Raw genomic sequence first — 26098 nt, 5'->3', positions numbered from 1 at the left:
GATTGACAGGTCGGGACATGATTGCCGTCATGACGTCGGCTCCTGAGCGCTGCGTCATAAAAGGAAGCGGGGCTATCGCGGCCGGCGTGTAAACGGTTATGAGAGCTGTGAGAATTGGGTGAATCAGTCCCCCTGAGAGGACGGCCGTTAGAAAGTCTAACCTCCTCCGAGGTAGAGACTTCAGGTACCCTGACAGTGTGTCAGTATGTCTGATAGTGTATGTGTCTGTGTGTGTCAGTATGTCTGATAGTGTATGTGTCTGTGTGTGTGTCAGTATGTCTGACAGTGTATGTGTGTGTGTGTGTGTGTCAGTAAGTCTGACAGTGTGTGTGTGTGTGTGTGTGTGTCAGTATGTCTGACAGTGTATGTGTCTGTGTGTGTCAGTATGTCTGATAGTGTATGTCAGTATGTCTGATAGTGTATGTGTCTGTGTGTGTGTGTCATTATGTCTGATAGTGTATGTCAGTATGTCTGATAGTGTATGTGTCTGTGCATGTGTCAGTATGTCTGATAGTGTATGTGTCTGTGTGTGTCAGTATGTCTGTCTGACAGTGTATGTGTCTGTATATGTCAGTATGTCTGACAGTGTATGTGTCTGTGTGTGTCAGTATGTCTGACAGTGTATGTGTCTGTATGTCTATCAGTGTATGTGTCTGTGTGTGTCAGTATGTCTGCCAGTGTATGTGCCTGTGTGTCAGTATGTCTGACAGTGTATGTGTCTGTGTGTGTGTGTACCTGTTGTGTGTGTGTGTGTCAGGCACATACACCGATATACATACTGACACAGGCACACTGATAGACATAATGACACACACACACAGGCATATGCAATGACAAACATACTGACACACAGATACATTCACTGACAGACATTCTGACACACACACATAGGCACATACACTGATAGACATACTGACACACACACATGCACATATACAGACATACTGACACACACACAGGCACTTATACTGATAGATATACTGACACACACACAGGCACATATACAGACATACTGACACACACATAGCCACCTATGCTGATAGAGATACTGTGTGTGTGTTAGTATGTCTGTATATGTGCATGTGTGTGTGTCAGTATGTCTATTAGTGTTTGTGCCTGTGTGTGTGTCAGTATGTTTGTCATCGTATGTGCCTGTGTGACAGTTTGTGTCAGTGTGTGTGTCAGTATGTCTATCATTGTATGTTTTTATGTGTGTCAGTATGTCTCAGTTTATCTGTGTGTGTGTGTGTTTATCTATGTGCGTATCTGTATGTAGTCAGTGTGTGTATCTGCTTGTGTGTCAGCGTGTTTACCTGTGTCAGAGCACCAACAATAAATACAAATACACCCCTCCATTCAAACTTCAACATTACATACAAACACACCTCTGTTAAACACCATTAAACACCAACACCAGGGACCATTTCGTGTAGTACAGCACATCAGCGACACTACCTACATTGTAGCCTGGTGTTTGAATGAAAGGATATGAGAATCCTTTCATGTGAACATGCTGAAGTCCTACATGGAAAGGACAGAGGACAGAAGTCAGTGAGAACCTTTCCTTACCCGATCTGCTCGCTCCTACCCCAGGGAGCGTAGAGCAGGTTAGCTTACGAGAAGATCTTAGCCTGGTAGAGAAGGACGAAGCCTCCCGACTGCTACAGGGGTACAGCAAGACGTTCTCAGCCACCCTTGGGTACACTGCCCTAGCTGTCAACTGAGTGGAGACTCAGGGACAGGCACCCCTACAGCAACAGTCCCATCGCCTCCCTGCAGCAGTTCAGGAGAACATGTTAAAAGAAATTCAGCAGATGCTTGAATAAGGAGTCATCAAACTCTCCCAGAGTCTGTGGGCTTCTCCGGTGGTACTGGTGCCGAAGTGGCACAGTACAATCCGTTTCTGTATCGACTACTGTAAGCTCAATGACCGGACAGTCACAGATGCCTATCCTATGCCCAGGAAAGATGAGCTTCTGGTATGGCCGGTGGAATTACTTGACTACCATAGATCTGTGTAAGGGATATTGGCCAATCCTCCTTGAGCCGGAGGATATTCCGAAGTCAGTCTTCGTCACCCGTTCAAGCTTTACCAATTTAAGGTTATGCTGTTTGGGGTGAAGAATGCCCTGGCTACATTTCAACGAATGGTCGATCGAATCCTGGAGGGTTTCCAGGACTTTGCCTTTGCGTGTTTAGATGATATTGTCATTTACAGCCGCACATGGAAGGCCCATCTCGAACACATGTCTGTGGTGCTCAAGTGAATTCGTTCTGCAGGGCCTACCCAAATGTCATGTTGGCATGACCGAGGTACAATAGGTTTGGGCAAGCAGCGCCCTGAACCAGCCAAGGTGGAAGCTATACTCACCTGGCCTCAACCCCGTACCAAGACCCAAGTTCTAGTGTTTTTAGGGAAGGCGGGTTATTACCGCAGATTTGTCCAAGAGTATAGAACCCTGGCCAAACCAGCCATTACTGAACTCACTAGAACGTCCCTCAAAAAACAAGTTGTGTGGTCCCTGGAGAGTGAGGGCGCCTTCCAAAACCTAAAGTGAGGCATCTGTGTTGGCTGCACCAGATAATGCCAAAAGATTTCTTGTTCACACAGATGTCTCCATGTTTGGGCTAGGAGAGCGCTGTTCTGTGAAAAGGTTCTCACGAACTAGTTGAACATTCGCTACCTACGAGCCAGGGGAACCATTTGTTTATTTTCATATAGAGACTCCCGAAGGCTGAGCCACCGCTACCACTTTTCTTATGGAACTAATTTGGGCAGATGCCACATGTGCGGTTGGTCAAAACTTTACCCCGGTGACAATTTGGCTGTATTATTGTGATGCAAACGCTATTTCAACACCTTAGGTGCTCATATCCAGGGATATAAGACTTGTGGGGGTTCCTATTAATAATATGTGTGTTTTGGGGTGTTTTATATTTTATTCATTGTGCATCTAGTGCCTGTGAGATAATTAGTTTAAGCAAAGCAAACTCACTTATCTCTCAGACACAGAGACACCTTGACGTGTTTTCCTATACTTTTGCTGGAGACCCCATGCTGGAGGTCTGTGTATAAAAGTGGGCCATCTGGCTATAACAAAACATTCCTGTTGTACCCTTCATCAACTCTTGACTGATGTTTGGGCATGCGACGACTGAGAGCTATTAATCACATGACCTTGCAGGATTTCAGGAGATTTCAAACAAACATACCACACATGAGGTTCATTACACACCCCAACTACATTGTTACACAATACTCCAAGCACCATAATCCCACAAAGCCCCCCAAAACTCCATTATCCCACAAAGTACCCTAGCTAGTTCATTACACAATACTCCAAACACCATAATCGCACACAGAGCACCCCTAAACTACATAATCAAACCCCCAAATCTAGTATTACATAGCACCCCAAAACTCAATAATCCCACACAGCACCCAAATTCCATAATCAAATCTCAAAATCTAGCATTATGTAGTACCTTAAAAGGATACAGGTGGTGGTGGTGGTGGTATATGAGGATTGGTAGTTTAATAGTCATAGAATTTAAGACTGCTACACAATTTAATTTAACCACTTTATCGCCAACCTTGGTTAAATCTGCTGGTTATATAAACTGTTTGGTGTTTTTCACATGTGTTTTATTTTTAAGTTTTATTTTACAGACCATGTGTGTCCCGCTACTGTGAAGACACATTATTTGTATTCTGCTACTGTTTTTGAGTACAATCATACTCCACCACACGTATAATTTTACCAGGTGTTTGCATGTCTTGTATAGTCAAAATACAGAGAAGCCCTAACCTTACACGCCTCCTTTCTTACTAATTACATATGCCGTTTGGTAAGGGGATGCTGTCTGTGTCACCATACTAAACAGAGACAAGCAGTTTATAACTCTACTTTTAATCCTAACACAAAACCTACACCAAACCAGGTGGCTGCCTTAGGGTGCACTGACCCGGGGGTCAGTAGATTACAGTGACTGGCAAGAAGGAAGCGCACAGCGCTCCCTCTTACCAGTCACTCAGTGTAGCATGGCCGAGCGGAGCGGACCACGGTACAGAAGTTTCAGTTTCCTGTCCCTAGCCTGACTGACAGAAAGTGCTCACTAAGAGAGCACTTCCTGTCAGTCCGGCCAGGTACAGGAACAGAAGCTCCTGTACCACGGTCCGCTCCGCTTGACCATGCTACACGAGAGGTAGGAGGCACACCAGGGAGGGAGGGGAGCGGACCACTATGGGGGGGGGGGGGAGAAACGCTAAGGGACGAAGCAAGTCTTACGGTAGCTGGAGTGAAGGAATAATGTACAAATAATATAAGCTATGACAACCTTACATTCAAACTGCCAGCCAATTCTCTGTTAAGGGTTCGTATAGAGCACATGGGTCAAACAGCCTTACAGAATCTCTAGTGGACCAGACCCTTAACAGCATGCATTGACTACATTTTCACACTCTTTGTCCTTCCATGTTTGTAATCACCCACCCCTAACAGGAAATCCCCTGGGAGCCCTGAACCCATAAAATGGTGTTTCCCAGGGGGAGAATTTGAAGGAACACTCCGAGCTGCATAAACACTATGGTGCCAGGAGCACTCCGAGGCCTGCAACAGTTTGACTTCTCTCTGCCTCCACTACAGAATCATAGAGAGCCAGAAGCTCTTTACCTGAGCTAAGCCTGGTGGTGAACTGACACTCTCAGCCAATAAGTGGGCTCTGTGCTGGAGGGTTTAGCTTGGAAGAGCTAACAGAAACTCCAATGCAGCTTTCAGAGGAGTTGGAGAGTGGTGCCAGTCAGGCCCTAGGTAAGACATCAAACAGTTCTGGGGATCAGGGCACTCCTCTAGTGGTTATGGTACTTGGAGTATTCCTTTAATGCTCTCACACTGTTGGAATTGGAAGAAAGGACACCAAACTAGCATATCCTTTCATATTGCTCTAGTTACCTGTACAGTTGATTACAACCGGTCTGCGACAATAAGCCTCTGTCACAAAGGAGATATTACAGGCCTTTAACAAATCAGTATCGGGACAAGTCACCCTCAGGAAGGTTGTGTTGACTGAAAGTGTTGTCTCGCCGTTCACTGCAGATCCTGTAGGGTTTCCACAGTTCAGTTCCTTACACACCATTGCTGTAAGTGTGTTGTTCCAGAAGCGGTCACAAACAGGCAGCCATACGTCTTTCCTCAGAATCTGGACTATTCCCTGACAGCGGCTGCCCCCTCCGAATAACTGGATAGGATAGGAACCTGGAGTTTTAAATTTCAAATAGTAATAATTAGTTATTAAAATCTCTGTGTGAGCTTTTAATATCTCTCATCTCATCTCAAACTTTGATAAATTAAAGTGTTGCACATCACAGATAAACCACAAGAATGTACATAGAATAAACAGTATTATTTCACTTGTCCAATCATAACATTACAAATATGATACCCAATACTGGAGCTATGGACCAGCTCACTGACCCAGCAGGAACATGGATAGAATGGGATTGTAGCCTATTACCAGGCCAGGTTTAAGATAGGGCCTAGAGAGATGCCATGAAGGAGCTAGGTCTGCAATGTATTGTCTCCTAGAAGATGCAGAAACGTTGAATGAAATTCAAACTGATATAGCACTATGGTCCTTCAGGACTATTTGATGGATGTAGCAAGTCTACTGGTAGCTGGTGTAAAGGAATAATGTACAAATAATATAAGCTATGACAGCCTTACATTCAAACTGCCAGCCAATTCTCTGTTAAGGGTACAGAGCACAGCGGCCCACATGGGCCAAACAGCATTACGGAATCTCTAGTGGACCAGACCCCTTAACAGCATGCATTGACTACATTTTCACACTCTTTTCACACTCCCCCCTTCACTCCTGTGGCGGAACCAACCTCGCCACTGTGCACTGGAGAAGCCTGGTTGCTAGCCTCCTGCCCTGCGACTATGGCCCTGGGATGTATTGCCCCTTTTAAGAACTGTATTTGGGCATAATGGATTTGTATAATGCTGTTCCTGGCCCTTTAATCACTTTGGAGCAGTGTTACAACTTTTAAACTGGCACTTCGGATGCAGTCGAAGTGCCGAAGTCGTCGAAGTGCCGAAGTCGTCGAAGTGGCCGCCATTCGACAAACGAACACGTGGCGGCGGCCATTTTAACTTATTCAAACGTGGTCAGCGGTGTGTGCAGCCAAATCTATGAAACTGTTTACGGCTACCCAATTGCACGAACACCGCTGACCCGTACCTTCTGGACCACGGCTGGAGACTAAGTCCCGTTCTAAGATTCGAACAGTTGTTCGAATGGGACTTAGTTATTTTCTCGGGGTAAAATAGACCGACCGCACAGCCCAAATCCATGGAACTGTTTTGGGCATGAAAATGTGCTTGTCGGTCAAAAGTGACTTATATCTATCTCCCGAATGGCTGAACGGATTCGAATAATTTTTGGGTATGTTTTTATTTGGAATGTGCTGATTAATAATATGTAACTGTTATTAATATTGGATGTATGGTTTTAGAGTTATGAAAGTTGGGTAAAAAGTATGTTTAAACTGTACGGATAATTGGGTTACCTCTCAGGCTAAGGGGAGGGAATCTGTGGGATGTAACCATTGTGTGATTGGGTAATATATAATTGTATGTGGGCGTCTCCCTTGCATGGGAGAATTGCATAAAAGCAGAGTGTGTGCCATTAAACCTGAGTTCTACTTCACCCTCAATTTGGAGTGCCGTCTCTTATTGGGGGAATCTGCTACAAGGGATTGCTATGCTTGTCATACTCCCTTGCTAAATCACTGCTAAGCTCTTGTAAGAGCTTGTTCCGGTTTTGCTCTCTGGAGAAGTCTACGGTGGTTATGGTGTCGGCTGCAGTGCTTGGAGTCCTCAGGAAGCGCTAGAAGCATCCTTCAATGGAGGTACCCAGTCGGGGTGCCCGTCGATCCGTTACAACTCCTGTGCAGCAGCTCTGAGAGGAAGTGATGGCAGATTACTTATGGAGGCTGCACGGGTGGTGAGGTGGGGAGCCTGATTCCCAACGCACCTCAGAAGCCCCGACGCCAGACCTCATGACTGCAAACATCACGCTCATTCCCAAACCAGATAGGGACGCAACCCTAATTGCCAACTACCGCCCCATATCCCTAATAAACTTCGACGTGAAGGTATATGCCAAGGTCTTGGCAAATAGACTGAACCCACTCCTTACGAAATACATACATGCAGACCAAGTAGGCTTTGTGCCCACCAGACAACTGTACGAAAATACGCGGAGGGTGACAGACCTTATGTGGTGGGCGGGGCGGACCCAAACGCCTTCTCTGATCCTTTCCCTGGACGCGGAGAAGGCGTTCGATAGGGTCCAGTGGCACTACATGTTCACCCTACTGCGAAAACTGCAAATACCAGACCTCTTTATAACCGCAGTGAAAGCCCTATACAGCAACCTCAGAGCACAAATGGTAATACAGGGTGCGCCGCTGTGCCCCTTTGAACTCACAAATGGAACACGTCAGGGCTGCCCACTGTCACCCCTCCTGTTCATACTGGCCCTAGAACCACTATTGCACCTAATAAGATCCCACCCGCAAATCACGGGTATGAAAATAGCGACAGAAGAATTCAAAGTCTCCGCGTATGCGGACGACATCCTGCTCACTCTCACCGATCGAATACTCTCGATCCCGAACCTACTTGCGCTGCTAGAAGCATACAACCAGATCTCGGGTTACAAGATCAACCTGGACAAATCGGTTGGCATGCTGATAGGAATGGCGGACGCAGACATTACATGGCTAAAACACAATACAAACCTACACATAAGCCCCCGACCCATCAAATATCTAGGCGTTAAACTGACGACAGACCCCAAAGACCTATACGCAGAATACCACCACCGCATCATAAACACCCTATTGAAAGATTTGGACAAATGGCACGAAAAAACAATATCATGGATAGGGAGGTTACATAGCATTAAAATGAATCTCCTCCCACGCCTTCTCTTTCTGTTCCAAGCACTACCTATAAAGGTCACCAAAGGAGACCTAAAAGCGCTACAAACAGCGATAGACAACTTTATTTGGGCTAGAAAGAGACATAGAATAGCACAATAGACTCTATATACCCCGAAATGCAGGGGAGGGCTGGGACTACCTAACCTCTATCTCTACTACCTCTAAGCCCAACTCGCCCAAATCATAGAATGGCACTCACCGCCAGACACCCACAGGTGGGCATACATAGAAACCCTTCTGATGAGCACAGATCTCCCACAATTCTGGATCTGGCTACCAAAAGCCGACCGACCAGAACTCCGCACAAGCTGCCCTGACATCCTGAACTCGATCAGGATCTGGGACTCCGCGGCACACAAATATGCCCTCACACACCCAATCTCGCCTATGACCCCATATCTCCACAACACAGCATTCATACCAGGGCTGGCGGCAAGGGACTTCCGAAATATAGAAAACACAGGTATGCAACGATACCACCGACTATATCACGCAGGCAAACTCAAAACTTTCAACGATCTAAAACTATTAGCCCCACTAACCACGAAAGACTACTTTCGATACATGCAACTGAGGGATTTTGCAACGGCACCGCAAATTCGCGCAGCAGCTATGGCTAAACCAACCTTCTACGAAACACTGTGCGCCACAAAAGAGCCACGTACCGGCCTCATCACGACCCTATACACGCAACTAAGCGCGCCAACAGATGAAACACACACACCTACCTATGTGGCGCAATGGGAAGCAGAATTACAACAAACACTAGAGAACGGGGAATGGCAAGACATCTGGGAGGCAACAGCTAAAGCCTCCATATGCGTATTACATCAGGAACAATGTTACAAATCCCTCATGAGGTGGTACACTACCCCAGTTAAACAATGTAGGATAGGGAAAACAACCACAGACACCTGCTGGAGAGGATGCGGGGACAAAGGCACATACCTCCACATGTGGTGGACATGCCCTAAAAGGACCAGCTTCTGGGCAAACATAGCTAAACTCCAGTCAGAGATACTTCATAAAAATATCCAACCAGACCCATGGGCATTTCTAATAGCAAGACCGCTAGACGACCTGACAAACAGAGAACAAAAGCTATTCAATAAGATTAACTTGGCCGCAAGAAGAGCCATGGCGCAGGCATGGCTACACACAGACATGCCACTCATAGACAAGGTGACCCACAATATCAAAGACGCTCACATCATGGACAAACTGACAGCACAAGTCAGAGACACTTACCCAACGTTCCTTAAAATCTGGGAACCCTGGGAAGACTACACCAACCACTGACAGAGACAAACCCATAGTGTAGGGACCCAAACACCCCCAACCTGATCAGTCCACGAGCCACGATGGTCACTACCACCTCCGCAGAACCTCCTCCATACCAACGCTCCTACCCTCCCCCTCTTCACTCCTCTACCTTACCCTTACCTACTCTTTCCTTCTCACCTGTCTTTTCAAAAAAGTGGATATTGCATGCAGAAGCTAGAAGCTACTCCTGATAAGTCACAAATGAGAAGACGCACCTAACAAATACAGGATGCCACACAATGATGTCAGATAACACAAAGTTATGTTAACACAACAAACACGTCTCTAGGCAGACGAACCAGTAGCATAAATTGTAACCCATAGTATTGCACTACATGTCAACAGAGTATACACTCGTTTATATAAGTTTTGATGTTGCATGGTTCATTAACCGTTCTACGCAGGGAGCTCCTCTCTATTGGAAATAGCTCTGCATGCACCAACACAAGGAACCTGGAAACACATGTAAGCCACCACAAGTCTTCCAACACAGAAACAAGCAAATGTACAGGATATTAGAAGTACTGAGTAGTATTGTTTTCATTGTATTGTTTTATTTGTTTTATCAATTAACTCTTGATGATCCACAAGATTGGTAGGCACAGGAGAAAAACTGCAGGAATGCAAGCAACAAACTGGTACACACAAAGCAAAAGGGAATTGCCCTAAGAATGCATACTACTTTATAACTGCGCAGTCATATGCTTGTCTTAACCGATATTCTTTCTTTCTGTAACTACTTTTGACAAACATCATATTAGTGATGCGATCGGTTTCTGCGTAAGCCTAAATGTTATGCCAATGTGTTCCACGCAGCACAAAAAAAAAGAATTAAAAAAAAAAAAAGATAGCAAAGGCACTGGATGTTCCTAGAGACACCTTTGGAAGCATAGTTTCAAAGTTTAAAGCTGAAGGTACAATGGTTAGACTATCTGGACGGGGCAGAAAAAGGAAGCCATCAATGGCTGCAAACAGATTTCTGAGAAGGCAACTTGTGAAAAACCCTCAAGTGACTGCAAAAGACCTGAAGCAAGATATGGTGGCAACAGGCACTGAGATTTCAGTGAGCACAGTAAGTACTAAATGCAAAATGTTTTCATTCCAGAACTCCAGGACGTAGACCACCACTGATCCAAATGCACAAGAAAAATTGTCTCCAATATGCTCAAAATTGCATAAATTGGCCACAGAGGTTTTTGAGATTCTGGCTTGTAGAGCGCGGAAACAAAAGTAAAACTTTTCAGCCCAATGGATCAGCCGTATGTCTGGAGGAAGAAGAATGAAGCAGATGCTGAAAAGAACACTCTGCCTACAGTTAAGCATGGTGGTGGTTCGGCGATGCTCTGGGGCTGCTTTGCATCTTCTGGCACTGGAAACCTGCAGCGTGTGAAAGGCAAGATGGATTCATTGAAGTATCAGGAAATCCTACTAGAAGATGCCTTCTGTGAGGAAGCTGGGGCTTGGGCTTCATTGGATCTTCCAACAAGAAAATTATGCCAAGCATACCTCAAATTCCACCAAGGCAGAGGAAGTCATGAAATATTCTACAGTGCCCATCACATTCACCTGACTTGAACCCCAAAGAAAATCTCTGGTGGGATTTGACAAAGGCGGTTGCAGGACGCAAACCCAAGAATATTCCTGAACTGGAGGCTATTGCTCATAAATAATGGGCTAAGATTCCTCAGGAACGCTGCCAGAAGCTGGTGTCTGGCTTTGCATCTCATTTGCAGGTCATAACAGCAAAAGGGTGCTTTACTAAGTACTAAAAATGAAGGGGTTAAATCATTATCAAACATTATAAGTTGAATTTTCAGTTAAATTTGGGGAAACCACTTGAAGCATTCATTGTGTTGAGCTATTGCAATTGCTCGTGTTTGATTTATTCATTACAAACAGCTGAAAGGCTGTACATTTTGAAAATAAACCTGAGTTTCAATGGGGGTTGAATAATTTTGATTACAACTGTATATCATGTACACGAAATCTAGGCTAATAGAATAGCTTATAGTAAAGAGTTAGTTTTTTCTGATGACATAGTTGCGGGAGGAAGCAAGGTGTGTTACTAAATTGTGGAGTGGGAAAACTACTAACAGTTTAGTTGATATATCTTCATACAGAAGTGAGTTTTCAATTATTTTTTTTGAAGGAATGGAGACCCTAACGTAGTAGGCAAGGGAGTTCCACAGGAATGGTGCAGCCCTAGAGAAGTCTTGAAGGTGAGCATAAGAGAAAGGAGTAAGAACAGAAGATAGACGCAGGTCTTCAGCAAAGCGTAGGGGCCTGGACGAAACATACTTGTGTATTAGTGAGGATAGATAAGTAGGAGCAACATTATGGTCGGGGGAAAAAGCCACAATCTAGCGAAGTCGGTTGGGGTGTGCCGAAACCGACGTACAAGTAGGCCTGTAAATAAAGAGGGCAAACGGTTTCCAAAAATTACACACTTTATTACAAACATATTACAAAACCAAATTCTTAAAAGCATTTCTTTTTTTTGGGTTGAGGTATGTATTTATTGCATGCTGAGGGTTTTCAACGACCCGGTTTTTTATAATGTGAACTGGGACATTCCTACTAGAGGCCGCAGATGCTGTGCAAATTCTGAATGAATGCCCAGTGAATGAGGAAGGGTCGAGTCTGAGTTTCATGAACAGAGTTATAACAAAAAACATGGGCTTATCTGTTGTGAGAGGGTTAATATGTCGTGACAAAAGGGGTGTATAGTTTACATGTGTGGGTAATGTTTGGCAGTAGTTATCCAGTGGTGCGACAGGACACCATTTATTATTAGTGGGATAAAAAGGAATTTTCTCTGGTGACCCGATTGATTAGTTTTTGCTTTGTTTTAGTAGGTGTAAATGGTGATGATCAGTTTTAGTAAGATTATTTCAGAGAGTGAACGTACAGTGAATTCATTAGGTGGTAAGAAGCCATAAAAGGCCATGTAAATAGCGGCCTTACTTACTCTATTGGTGTGTGTTTCAAAAGGTTGTGAGTTGAAAATGAGTGAGTCTGAAAGTACTCTGAACTTAGTACCATCTATAGGCTGATGTGTGGGCGTTGAAGTTTGACCTTATTGTTGTTTTCAGTATGTTCGTTATGGTCTGTAATTAGGAAAATTGGTAAGGAGATGTTGTTGGACCCCTGTCAATACAGTTTTATGGGGTTGTAGGATACTTTTAAATGAAGGTGGCAAAAGGTTGCAATAAAACCATGATCTCTATGGTAAAAGAAACGGGAATCTGTAGACTAGAGATGAAACGTGTGAATAAGGTCATTGCACTGGTGTAAGTCTTCTGAGTGTTAACAGATAAAGCAGCCTGTGAAAGTGACCTGATGTAAGCTAATAAGTGTTCTAGTCCAGAACTAGATCAATGAAAGTTGGGGCCCTGCAAGGGTGGTTCCTGGCAGTTGGGTGAAGTCTGAAGAAATCCTGTAAATGAGAGCAGGACAGGGAATCAGCAGCAGTGTTATGGCATTCGGGCATTTGGGCATGTGTACACAAACTAGATAAAACTGATGGGTGGTCGCAAGCCAAGCTAAATGCCTAATCAACCTCATGATCTTCAGAGAAGAGGAACGTCCTTTATTAATTATGTCACAAGCGGTCATGTTATCAGAGTAGCATTTAACCACACAGCCCTCCCACAAGTAGCCCAGCTGCTACAATTGGGTATATCTCAAAAGGTGCAGAGGTTTCCTGAAAGCTCAGGCCAACAGTCCCTGAACCACCTGTCATCATAAATATCAGCTAAGCCAGTATGAGCAGTTGTGTCCGTCCAGATGACTGGTGATGAGTCTGACAAAGATAAACATCGATCTACCATTCCAATTCAGCAAAAATGCCACATAATCAAATCAGCCTTAGCCTGACAGTCAAGCGAGATCAAACAATCATCATCCAGAAGACCAGGCAGAAGCATCTTCATTGCCAAATTTAGGGAGCCAAGAAGGGACTGTAGATCTCTGCAAGAACAGGACCCTTGAATACGGAACCTATTCAAATTGTCCATAATTCATTAGGGAGCCTAGACTACATCAAAACAGATCGTAGTCTTATAAGCAGAAAAAACAGGCTGGTAGAGGGACCAACAGTCTTATCCCGAGAAAGAGGATCTCCAAGTCTAGAGAACAAAGCAGTTGCACTAGTGATGCTCAGTGGAGCATTGCTCCCCTCCTAAATGGTTAAAAAATCATCAAGGTAGTGAATAACCACCAGGCATCTGATGACATTGAGGAGGAGCCAACATAATGTTTCAGTGAAAACGTCAAATAAAATAGGACTGCTCTTGGCCCCAACCATAACCTGGTAGAAAAATAAGAATTTTCTCTCCATTTGATCCGTGCAGATACCATAACGAAGGGTGAATGGGAAGCAACTTAAAGGCTCTCTTTAAATCGGTTTTATGAAGCCATGCTACATCACCAGCCTTCAGTATTGCTTGAATAGCATTACCTACCATTGCATAATAGAGAGAGAATTCATGTGTAGGGATAAGTGAGTTAATACTGGGATCAGCTGAAGAATGAGGAGCAGAGAGGTCAATGATCAATCTTTTTATATACGTAAACTTGCTTGTTGTGATACCTATGGTGTTAGCGCGCCAATCAGAAAAGAGGGAATGTGAGGAAGGGCAGAAAGTTATTTCTGAATTATCTTGTCTATCACGAGGGGTTCATGCAGAGCAGACTGTAGATTTTGGCACTCTATGAAATCAAATGGCAGGGAGATACCTGTGTAAAACCCTTCAGAAAGCCCAGTGATGAGAAAATTCACCAATTGAGAGGAGGGGTGTGTCAGGGTCCCACGGGCGGCTGTGAGGGGAGGCTGCAAGCCGCTCGCAGCACTCACCCTTGGTTCTTCGCCCCCTGCGGTCTCCCCTTCCTATGTCTGTTGGCGAGCGGCGTCCTCACAGCCTCGGATGCCGCTCGCATCCTCCTTCTCGTCTCCTGGCGGCAGCGTGTATAACGCTGCACACTGGGAGACCGCGCATGTATGCAAACGCCGGGGTCAGCCAGGTGACCCGGCGTTAAAGACACAGTATGACAATCACAGTGGGAAGTATAGATATCTCCCACGTGTGATTGTTAATTCTGATTGGAAGTTATCCAATCAGAATTAACCACAGGGTTTTTATACTTACCTTTCCTGTCCCTCAGTGCCCTGTTGTGGTCTTTGCTTGCTAGTATTGCTACTGAGACTTGTGCTTCTGGTTACGTACTCTCTGGCTTGTTTATCTGACATTGTGACTTTCTCCTACCCTTTGACCTCGGCTTGTTTCTCGTTATTCTGTCTTCTGGTTCCCCTTATTCGGCTTGTCTCCTGACTATTCTATGTGTGCTTAGCCCGGCCACTCTAAGGTCCGGTACAGCACCTTTTCTGTGTGTGTGTTAGCGTGTTTGGTTCCCCGAATCGTGACATTACAACAGGGCCAAAATGGAACCTGCTGGCATTTCACACTTATTGGTAAATCAGGAAGCTAGAATGGATGGTTTAGACCACCGTATGGATCAATTTGCTCAGGCTTTACAAATCATACTGGTTCGTACCGCTCACTTGCAGCCTGGTGTCCAAGAAGCAGTTGCTACGACGCCAGACCCTGTTCCCGAGCCAGTACCCGCTCCTGCTCATATAGTGCATATGACGCCACCACAGCGATATAGTGGTGATCCGTCATTATGTCATGGTTTTCTCAACCAAATTGATATCCATTTCGTAATGAATCCTCCTTCCTATCCCACTGATAGAGCCAAGATTGCTTTCCTTATTAACCATCTATCCGGGAAAGCTTTAGCATGGGCTAATCCCATATGGGAAAATACGTCCCCTACATCCTTTGCTGAGTTTTTGACAGCCTTTAAACGTACTTTCGATCTACCCGGCAGGGTTGCTTCGGCTGGCAAAGCTCTGCTTAGCGTGCAACAAGGGAACAGATCGGTAGCGGATTACACTATTGAATTCCGCACTTTAGCAGCTGCAGTGGTTTGGAATAATGACGCTCTCGTAACGGCCTTTCAGGAGGGTTTGGCCGCTTACATCCTGGACAAAATAGCGTCCAGGGAATTGCCTGTCCTTCTGGATGATCTTATTGATTATATCATAGATATTGATAACCGTATTAGAGAGAGACGTAGTCAGAGGCGTATGTATACACAGATGTTACCTGCTTTACCCAATACTGCGTTACTAGCATTACCCCCTTCTAGCCAACCTCCCGCTGAACCCATGCAATTGGGTGCTACTGGGTTAACTGAGGTTGAAAAATCATATCGAAGAAGGGAAGGGTGATCCATGAGTGACCCATGAGACCCACCTCTGGTGACCCATGAGACCCAAGAACTGGTTATGTCTGTGGGTACCTTGCATAAGGAAAGATTGTCCTTTTAAATAATCGACTCTCCTACAGCCTCTATCGTTTTGGGCTTCCCCTGGTTGGTTAAACACAACCCAATGATTGATTGGGGTTGTTTGGAGATTCTCTCCTGGGGGAAGTCTTGTAAAAAAGATTGTATGACTCGTGTTTGTCCTGTTGGCTTGCTTAATGTGCCCACAGCCAAACAGCTTTCTGTTTCTGTCCCTCCTGTGTATGCAGACCTAGCAAAGGTTTTCGAAAAAAGGGAGGCAGATAAACTGCGCCCGCACCGTGAATATGATTGTGCCATAAACCTCTTACCTGGTACTATGCCGCCTAGGGGTAAGGTATATCCTCTTTCCGAAAAAGAAAACCAGGTCATGGATGAGTACATACAAGATGCCTTAAGTAAAGGTTTTATCAGGAGGTCCTCCTCTCCTGCTGGGGCTGGTTTCTTTTTCGTTGCCAAAAAAGAGGGTGACCTAAGGCCATGTATAGACTACAGGGGTCTGAACAATATAACGATTAAAAACGCCTACCCTATCCCCCTCATCACTGAGTTGTTTGATCGTGTTAAAGGTTCTAAGTACTTCACTAAATTAGACCTCAGGGGGGCTTATAACCTTGTCCGTATTAAGGAGAACGACGAGTGGAAGACAGCGTTTAATACGCGTAGTGGGCATTACGAATATCTGGTCATGCCTTTTGGACTGTGTAACGCTCCTGCTGTGTTTCAGGACCTCATAAACGATGTCCTTAGGGATCTATTGCATGTCTGTGCCGTGGTATACCTTGACGACATACTTGTATATTCTCCTGATTTGAAGTCACATCATAATCATGTTAGGATGGTGCTTAAAAGGTTATTACAGAACGGACTTTATTGTAAGTTAGAAAAATGTTTGTTCGATCAGACCTTTGTGCAATTCCTAGGATACATAATTACTGAACAGGGTTTCAGTATGGATCCTGCTAAATTGGAAGCCATACTGTCCTGGCCACTTCCCCAAGGACTGAAGGCTATCCAGCATTTTATAGGATTTGCTAACTATTATAGGAAATTTATAAAAAACTTTTCACCACTTATCTCCCCTATAACGAAGCTGACTAAAAAAGGTCTACACCCTAGGGTTTGGACTCCTGAAGCCCTTAAGGCCTTCGAAACTCTCAAAAAGGCATTTGCCTCTGCTCCAGTGCTACACCACCCTAATCCTTCTCTTCCCTTTGTTATGGAAGTAGACGCTTCTGAGTCGGGTGTGGGAGCAGTACTGTCACAGAGGTTATCTTATGACGAACCCCTCCATCCCTGTTGTTACTTTTCAAAAAGGTTGTCTGATCCAGAAAAGAATTACGATGTTGGGGACAGGGAACTATTGGCTATTGTATTAGCTTTTAAGGAATGGAGGTACTTATTAGAGGGTTCCAGACACAAAATTATGCTTATAACAGATCATAAGAACCTCTCCTATATAGCTGATGCTAGAAGGTTGTCCGCCCGCCAGGCTAGATGGTCTCTATTCCTTTCGCGTTTCCAATACATTATTACCTATAGACCTGGTTGCCGTAATGCCAAGGCTGACGCTATCTCTCGACAATATGAACCTTTAGAATCCGTTAACCCAGCCCCTGAACCTATTGTACCTGAGTCTCAGATAATAGCTGCTACCCGTTTGGTTATTTCGTCTCTTTTTCTTGATAATATTAAGACATACCAAACCCAAGCACCCCCTGAGACGCCTGTTGGTAAACTATACGTTAAAGTAAATGACAGAAAAAAGTTGTTAGCTTTATTTCACACCGCCAAAACTGCTGGTCATCTGGGGGTTACCAAGACTTACAAGGGCCTCCTTCAACAGTTCTGGTGGCCTTCACTTAAGCGAGACGTAGTGGATTTTGTACAGGCTTGTCGGGTCTGTACGCAATGTAAGTCTCCTAATGTGAGACCCCAGGGTCTACTGATGCCTCTATCGGTACCCAAGAAACCATGGATGTTATGTATGGAGGCAAGTAGAGTGGATATCAAAGGTTTGACATCATGTGATTTGGCCTAGTGGGCAGGGGCCACTGAAAGGTGTGGCAAGAATGTTGGCCTCTCGGGGACTGTAAAAAGAGTCAATATAAGAGGCCATGCTGGGTGAGGCCCTAACTCGTAACCTGGAGAGGTTGATGTGAGGCGTTAGCTATGTGTTGGGCCGAGGGGCGTATACCTCCATATGCGGATGAAGATGGGTGTTGGCCTCACGGAATTGATAATGATGAGTCTAGTTACTGGCATAGCTGGGAACCAAGCCGCCAGTTGACATACCGGATCCGAGAATGGGAGGGGTGATGGGTAGTAGCGAGGTGGGTAAACATACCTTGCTTGGGGTAGAATGTGGTTTCCTTGCCAGAATGAGATATTAGAGAACCTAAAGGGAAATGATGATGGGAGGCAAGTTGGAACTGGAATTGGGCTTGACTTACTGTGAACGAAATACACATAATCGGGGTGGTTGTTCTTGAGGCTGGTATATGGATAGGTAACCTGAGGATAGGTATATGAATAGCTAACCTGAGGACATAGTTGTTAGAATCCTGACCCTACGATGGTGGGTACAAGATTCATAGGACATAAATTAAATATCCCTATAAGTGAGTAGGGTGAGGATCGTAGGCCACTACCAGAGACCATGGGGAGTGTTTAACCAATACTGAGACAAAAATGGGCGATAGGCAGAGTCATGAGTGACCGCTAATTGGTCCTGTGACTTCTGTAGCTAAAATACATATAGGGGGATATGGAATACCAAGCTATGAGGGCAGTTTTGAGCTATCCCGGTAGGACTTAGAATATTTAATTATGGTTGTGCCAGCATGGGAAGGGGGGTGTATGTGTGGGGAATTAAGGATCCCCGGGCGTGGGCCTGTGTACGGCCTGGCGGAGGAATTGTGTGCCAGCGTTGGCTGATGTAACATAGAACAGTTAGAGTGGAGTTGCTGTAGGTTTGGTGATACTATGCCTGAATAGCAAGGGTCGGTTAGGATGATGAACTTGCTTGAGTAGAATATAGCAGCGATGAGTAAATAACCTTTTGCATAATACGTGATTATTTTGACGTAGAGTCAGGGGGAACATATGGTGGTATGGTAAAGCCTGGTACACTAGGGTTTGTCCCAGGGAACATGACGATACATATACTGAACATAGGAGTGTGGCGTGTTACAAAAAAGGTTTAACGAATAAGTGGTCGTCCGCCAAATAAGTAATATACCTATCATGGGAGCAAGTATACAGATTGGCCCTAACACATGGTAACAAATGTGATCGTGATGACTGCCTCAGAACAGTACCAAGTCCATGAGTGATAGAATAAGACATATGCGATATATGATGGTAATGCAATATACGTAGTGAATATTAAACGCTTACCAGAGCTGAATTAGTAATGGGAAACTGACCATATCCGTGCACAATCGTAAATAATAACAAGAAATATAGCAAACATAACCGAACTACAGGAGGCATGTAAGGATAACTAGTAGCAGGCTAAATACAAAAAAGAACCTGGACATTTCATGTATAGTGATGTCGCGAACATAAAATTTTCGGTACGCGAACGGCGAACGGGAACTTCCGCAAATGTTCGCGAACCGGCGAACCAGGCGAACCGCCATAGACTTCAATGGGCAGGCGAATTTTAAGACCCACAGGGACTCTTTCTGGCCACAATAGTGATGGAAAAGTTGTTTCAAGGGGACTAACACCTGGACTGTGGCATGCCGGAGGGGGATCCATGGCAAAACTCCCATGGAAAATTACACAGTTGATGCAGAGTCTGGTTTTAATCCATAAAGGGCATAAATCACCTAACATTCCTAAATCACAATGAATATGGATTGACACCTGACATATGACATATTGACACCTTGACATATGGATTGACACCTGTCCTAAGGATCCCTGATACACACTGACACAGAGCAGAATAGGGACTGTTCCTCCTACATAGGGTCACTTGGCAGACATGGTTTGACACCTGTCCTCAGGGACCCTGATACACACTGATACAGAGCAGAATAGGGACTGTTCCTCCTACATAGGGTCACTTGGCAGATATGGATTGACACCTGTCCTCAGAGACCCTGATACACACTGACACAGAGCAGAATAGTGAATATTCACTAAATCCCAAACATTGTTATACAGGGGAATATTCAGTAAATAAGGATAAGGGGGGGGGCTACTGTCCTTCCCCCCGGCCCCCACCCCTGCGCGGTGGGTGGGGGCCATAAATCACAATGGGGGGGACCTACTGTCCTCCCGCCCGCCCCCACCCATGAGCGGTGGGTGGGGGCCATAAAAATAATGAGGGGGAGACCTACTGTATGATGTTGTATCGATCAGGTAGTGTAAGGGTTACGCACGCTTCACAGTGACAGACCAAACTCCCCGTTTAACACACCGCAAACAACCGCAAACAGTCCATTTGCACAACCACAAACTCCAAATTTGCACAAGGTTGGATACCAAGCTAGCCATGTCCCGTTCCTTGTCCTCACTGATGTCATTGAAGGTCTCTTCCTCCACCCAGGCACGTACAACACCAAGGGTCCCCGAAAGGTGACAACAAGCCCCCTGGGACGCCTGCTGTGTTTGGTCTTCCACCTCCTCAAAGCCACCTTCCTCCTCTGACTCCTCTTCTTCAGACTCCTCTCTCTGCGTTGCCTCTCTCTGCGTTATTATAAGGTGTGTTAAGTAGTACTATTCTTATCAGTTTAATCCCTGTTACGAGTAGAGGACTATTTCCTTGTTTCACCAAACCCCTTCAAAGATGGAAAAAGCGGTATGAGTGGAAGAAACGAGGAAATGTGGTCAGGTGGTGGTGCTAGCCCCACCGAGGGCTTGTACCCAGGTATGCTAATAAACGGAAAAAAGAAAAAAATCTCCCAAGAAGGAGATCTAAAACTGGCATAGGAAAAGGTTAGACAACTATAATAAAGTGATACCTACAAATCCTAGTGAGCATAGGTGTATAATAGAGGGAGAAAGGGAAAGCAGAGTAATGCTTCCTAATACCGTGGTTAGTACCCTTTGTTAAAGTAAATTGAGTAATGGACAAAAGTCTTTATTGTATCATTTATAAATAACAAAGGGATACTATACTCATTCCCCTATAGTGGCTAATTGTGTAATAATGGTAATACTATTACCTATTATATAATATTGCCAGGGGCAAGGAAATTCCCTCGAAATAGATGGGTATAGGCAGAGAGTATAAAGACCGGAGTGATGCTGTCATAAAAAGTGTCAATAAGGTGATATAAAGTTAAATGTATCACAGACACAAAGCCACCCTTTCTCTTAGCTAGTTTCCAGGAATGCTGGATAGGTAGAAGGGCTATAAAGACTCAGAGAGGTCTAAGAAGAATCCTCTAAACTAGCCCTAATCTCCTTAAACACCTTCAAGGGAGTTCTAAGCTAAAGCTCAATCTAAACGTTTAGATGACTGCCTGATTTCCCATCACAGATGCTGGCTAGGATAACACTGTGCAAGACAAAGAGTGGGTCTAAGTGCCCATAGTGCAGTAAAGTGTCCCTAGTGAAGTGAAAAAGAGAATAACGAGCTGGCGCCCAAGAGAATAACGAGCTGGCGCCCTATCAGGGGACGTGTATATGGCATCGATTTTAGGAACCGGGAGATGGAAAAAGATGCTTGGTCGGTCCTCCTACTTCAAATTTAGAGCACTGCGCGTGCAATCTAATGTGCCACCAGATAGAAGTGGTGTGTTAAGTAGTACTATTCCTATCAGTTTAATCCCTGTTATGTGCCTTTTTTTTGGTTTGGTTTTTGAAGCCACAGTGCAGCACCAGAGGCCCGAAAAATTAGGCATGTACACATGCCTGAAAAATTAGGTGCTGTAGCAGCGGACAGAAAAATAGATTTTTGTTTCCCAGGCAGAAAGTACCCTAAAACATTGCGGCTTGAACCCTAGTTGGTGGCGGATAAGTCACGCAAGTCAACCGGCATTCAGAGCTAAAATACAGCAGCGTGTGGACCGTTTTTAGCCCAAGGCAGCTAATCTCATCAGGTCTTTTTTAGTCGAATGTATCGCCCACTATCAGTCCCTTCGGGATCCATCCCTCATTCATCTTAATAAAGGTGAGGTAATCTAGACTTTTTTGACCTAGGCGACTTCTCTTCTCAGTGACAATACCTCCTGCTGCACTGAAGGTCCTTTCTGACAGGACCTTCAGTGCAGGGGCAGGCCAGAAGTTCTATCGCAAATTGGGATAGCTCAGGCCACAGGTCAAGCCTGCACACCCAGTAGTCAAGGGGTTCATCGCTCCTCAGAGTGTCGATATCTGCAGTTAAGGCGAGGTAGTCTGCTACCTGTCGGTCGAGTCGTTCTCTGAGAGTGGATCCCGAAGGGCTGTGGTGATGCGTAGGACTTAAAAAGCTCTGCATGTCCTCCATCCACAACACGTCTGTAAAGCCTCCTGTCCTTGCCGGCGTGGTCGTGGGAGGAGGAGGTTTACTTTCACCTCTTCCCCTGTTAGATTCCCATTGTGCTGTGACATCACCCTTATACGCTGTGTAAAGCATACTTTTTAATTTATTTTGGAACTGCTGCATCCTTTCCGACTTGCGGTAATTCGGTAACATTTCAGGCACTTTCTGCTTATACCGGGGGTCTAGTAGCGTGGACACCCAGTACAGGTCGTTCTCCTTCAGCCTTTTTATACGAGGGTCCCTCAACAGGCACGACAACATGAAAGACCCCATTTGCACAAGGTTGGATGCCGAGCTACTCATGTCCCGTCCCTCGTCCTCAGTGATCTCACTGAAGGTATGTTCTTCCCCCCAGCCACGTACAACACCACGGGTACCAGATAGGTGACAACGAGCACCCTGGGATGCCTGCTGTGGTTGGTCTTCCTCCTCCTCCTCAAAGCCACATTCCTCCTCTGACTCCTCTTCCTCACAATCCTCTTCCAGCGTTGCCGCAGGTCCAGCAAGCGATGCTGATAAGGCTGTTTCTGGTGGTGATGGTGACCACAACTCTTCCTCTTCCTCTTCACGCTCATCTATGGCCTGATCCATCACTCTTCGCAGGGCACGCTCCAGGAAGAAAACAAATGGTATGATGTCGCTGATGGTGCCTTCGTTGCGACTGACTAGGTTTGTCACCTCCTCAAAAGGACACATGAGCCTACAGGCATTGCGCATGAGCGTCCAGTAACGTGGCAAAAAAAATCCCAGCTCCGCAGAGGCTGTCCTAGCACCCCGGTCATACAAATATTCATTAACGGCTTTTTCTTGTTGGAGCAGGAGGTCGAACATCAGGAGTGTTGAATTCCAACGTGTCGGGCTGTCGCAAATCAAGCGCCTCACTGGCATGTTGTTTCACCGCTGGATATCTGAAAAGTGCGCCATGGCCATTTCAACTTGCCCAAATTCAATGCCGCCAACAAATTTCTTCCGTTGTCACAAACCACTTTGCCGATCTCCAGTTGGTGCGGAGTCAGCCACTGATCCACCTGTGCGTTCAGGGCGGACAGGAGTGCTGGTCCGGTGTGACTCTCTGCTTTCAGGCAAGTCAACCCCAAGACGGCGTGACACTGCCGTATCCAGGATGTGGAATAGTACCTGGGGAGCTGGGGGGGTGCTGTTGATGTGGAGCAAGATGCAGCAGCAGAAGAGGACTCAGCCGAGGAGGTTATGGAAGAGGATGGAGTAGGAGGAGTAGAGGAGGTGGTAGCAGGCCTGCCTGCAAGTCGTGGCGGTGTCACCAACTCCTCTGCAGAGCCACGCATTCCATGCTTGGCAACCGTCAGCAGGTTTACCCAATGCGCAATGTAGGTGATATACCTGCCCTGACCATGCTTTGCAGACCAGGTATCAGTGGTCAGATGGACCCTTGTCCCAACACTGTGTGCCAGACATGCCATTACTTCCTTTTGCACAATCGAGTACAGGTTGGGGATTGCCTTTTGTGCAAAGAAATGTCGGCCAGGTACCTTCCACTGCGGTGTCCCAATAGCTAAAAAATTTTGGAACGCCTCAGACTCCACCAGCTTGTATGGTAAAAACTGGCGGGCTAAGAGTTCAGACAAGCCAGCTGTCAGATGCCGGGCAAGGGGGTGACTTTGTGACATTGACTACTTACGCTCAAACATGTCCTTGACAGACACCTGACTGTGGGCAGATGAGCAGGAACTGCTCAAGGCGAGAGACGGAGTGGCGGATGGTTAAGAGGGGGCTAGGAGGACAGCAGTGGTTGACGTGGCTGAAGATGCTGGACCAGGAGGAGGATGGCGGCTTTAAGTTTGTGTGCTGCTTGTACTCATGTGTTGATCCCATAGGTTTTTGTGATGTGCGATCATGTGCCTTCACAAAGCAGTTGTACCTAGGTGGGTTTTGGACTTCCCACGACTCAGTTTCTTTTGGCACAGGTTGCAAATGGCATCGCTGTTGTCAGAGGCAGACACACACAAAAAATGCCACACCCCACGAGCTCTGCAATGACGGCATTCTGGTGGTGGCAACAGCATGCTTTATTGGCGTGCTGTCTGGCTGACCCCGGGTGCCGATGCATGCTGTCTGACTGTGCCACTAGCTCCTTGCGACGACCTCCCCCTGCTTCCAACTCGTCTCCTCCTCCTCTCTGTCTCCCCATCTGAACTTTCCCCCTGTTCTTCTTCTCTTCTAGCGGGCACCCACGTGACATCCATGGACGCATCGTCATCATCAACCGCTTCACTTGTATCTGACAACTCAGCAAAGGAAGCAGCAGCGGGTACAACATCATCATCATCACACCGTACGTCCATGTGTGTAATGCTGCCTGACTGAGACATATCCCTGTTATCTACATCCACTGGCAATAATGGTTGCGCATCACTCATTTCTTCCAACTGATGTGTAAATAACTCCTCTGACAGATCAAGTGAAGCGGCTGTGGTGCTAGTGTTGGTGGTGGCGGCAGGCGGGCGAGTGGTAACTTGAGAGGTGCCCGAAGCTAAGCTGGAGGAGGATGGTGCGTCAAGGTTCCGAGCGGAAGCTGTAGAAGATTGGGTGTCCTTAGCCAGTCAACTATGTCCTCAGAACGTTTCGAGTTCAGGGTACGTGGCCTCTGAACACTGGGCATTATTCTAGGGCCAAAGGGAATCACAGCACCATGACCACGACGGCCCCTGCGGGGTGGCCTGCCTCTGCCTGTCATTTTTTTTCCGATTAGTGGTACTATGCGTGCAGGCTACTGTGACAACAGATATGAGTGGCACTGTGCACTGGCAGAAGTTGGCAGAGTAGACGCTGTAGGCCTGACACACACGCTTGCAGACAACTAACTGTTATTCAATCTACTACAGTCAAAATTGTTACACTACTGTTACACCAGATATGAGTTGCACTGGTGTGACACTGTGCCCTGGCAGGCCCTGAAACGCACACGTGTGAAGGAAACTGACTGCTATTATTTCACAGTCAAATTTCTAGTTTTTTTTTTAAATGTACACTACCGTTACACCAGATATGAGTTGCACTGGTGTGACATTGTGCCCTGGCAGGCCCTGAAACGCACACGTGTGAAGGAAACTGACTGCTATTATATTACAGTCAAAAAAGTTTTGTTTTTTTTAAATGCAAGCTATTGTGACACCAGATATGAGTGGTGGCACTGGGCAAGTGGGCACAGTATCCACTGTGAGCCTGACACACACGCTGGCAGGCAGGCAACTGCAATTAGATTACACAGGAAAAAAAAAAGCAGACTGATGTTCTAGCCCTAAAAAGGCCTTTTTGGGGTGCTGTCCTTACAGCAGAGATCAGATGAGTCCTTCAGGACTGTAGTGGACACTGAATACACTAGCCTAGCTATCGATTTCCCTATTAAATCAGCAGCAGCTACACTGTCCCTCCTCTATCTAAGAATGCAGCTTCCGAATGAATCTAAAATGGATGCTGTCCAGGAGGTGGGAGGGTCTGGAAGGGAGGGTCTGCTGCTGATTGACTGGAATGTGTCTGCTGACTGTGAGGTACAGGCAGGGTCAAAGTTTACTCAATGATGACGAATAGGGGGCGGACCGAACAGTGAACTATTCGGGACATCTCTAATAACACACAAAGAATGGAATGTTGCCATGTTTTTATTGAACACACCATGTGTGAATTATAATATTGTTATATTGGTATTTGACGGTTCTATTTGACTGTCAGATATGAAGTGCAGGCCACAAATTTACTATTTAGCACCCAAAAAATTTGAATTTGTCAAACTGTGCTGTAACTGCAGTATTTGACGCTTCTATTTGACTCTCAGATACGAAGTGCAGCCCCAAAATGTACTATTTAGCAGATTAGCAGCAAAACAATTAGAATGTTTACAACTGCGCAGTAAGCGTACTATTTGATGCTTCTTTTTGACT

The 26098-nt window shown here is 45.7% G+C and overlaps 1 protein-coding gene across 2 annotated transcripts in view; it reads right to left on the bottom strand.

Moving 5' to 3' along the window:
- Window positions 1-26098, bottom strand: part of LOC134608233 (CD5 antigen-like) — a 515634-nt gene that overhangs the window by 290027 nt on the left and 199509 nt on the right. For both annotated transcript variants that reach the window (XM_063450897.1, XM_063450898.1), the window contains exon 2: window positions 4953-5255. In XM_063450897.1, the coding sequence (XP_063306967.1) occupies window positions 4953-5255 (303 nt within the window). The remainder of the gene's footprint in view (window positions 1-4952; window positions 5256-26098) is intronic.

The sequence above is a fragment of the Pelobates fuscus genome, chromosome 4, assembly GCF_036172605.1.
Source record: "Pelobates fuscus isolate aPelFus1 chromosome 4, aPelFus1.pri, whole genome shotgun sequence".
NCBI classification, from domain to species: Eukaryota; Metazoa; Chordata; class Amphibia; order Anura; family Pelobatidae; genus Pelobates; species Pelobates fuscus.
This window is presented reverse-complemented; position numbering and strand designations above follow the sequence as displayed.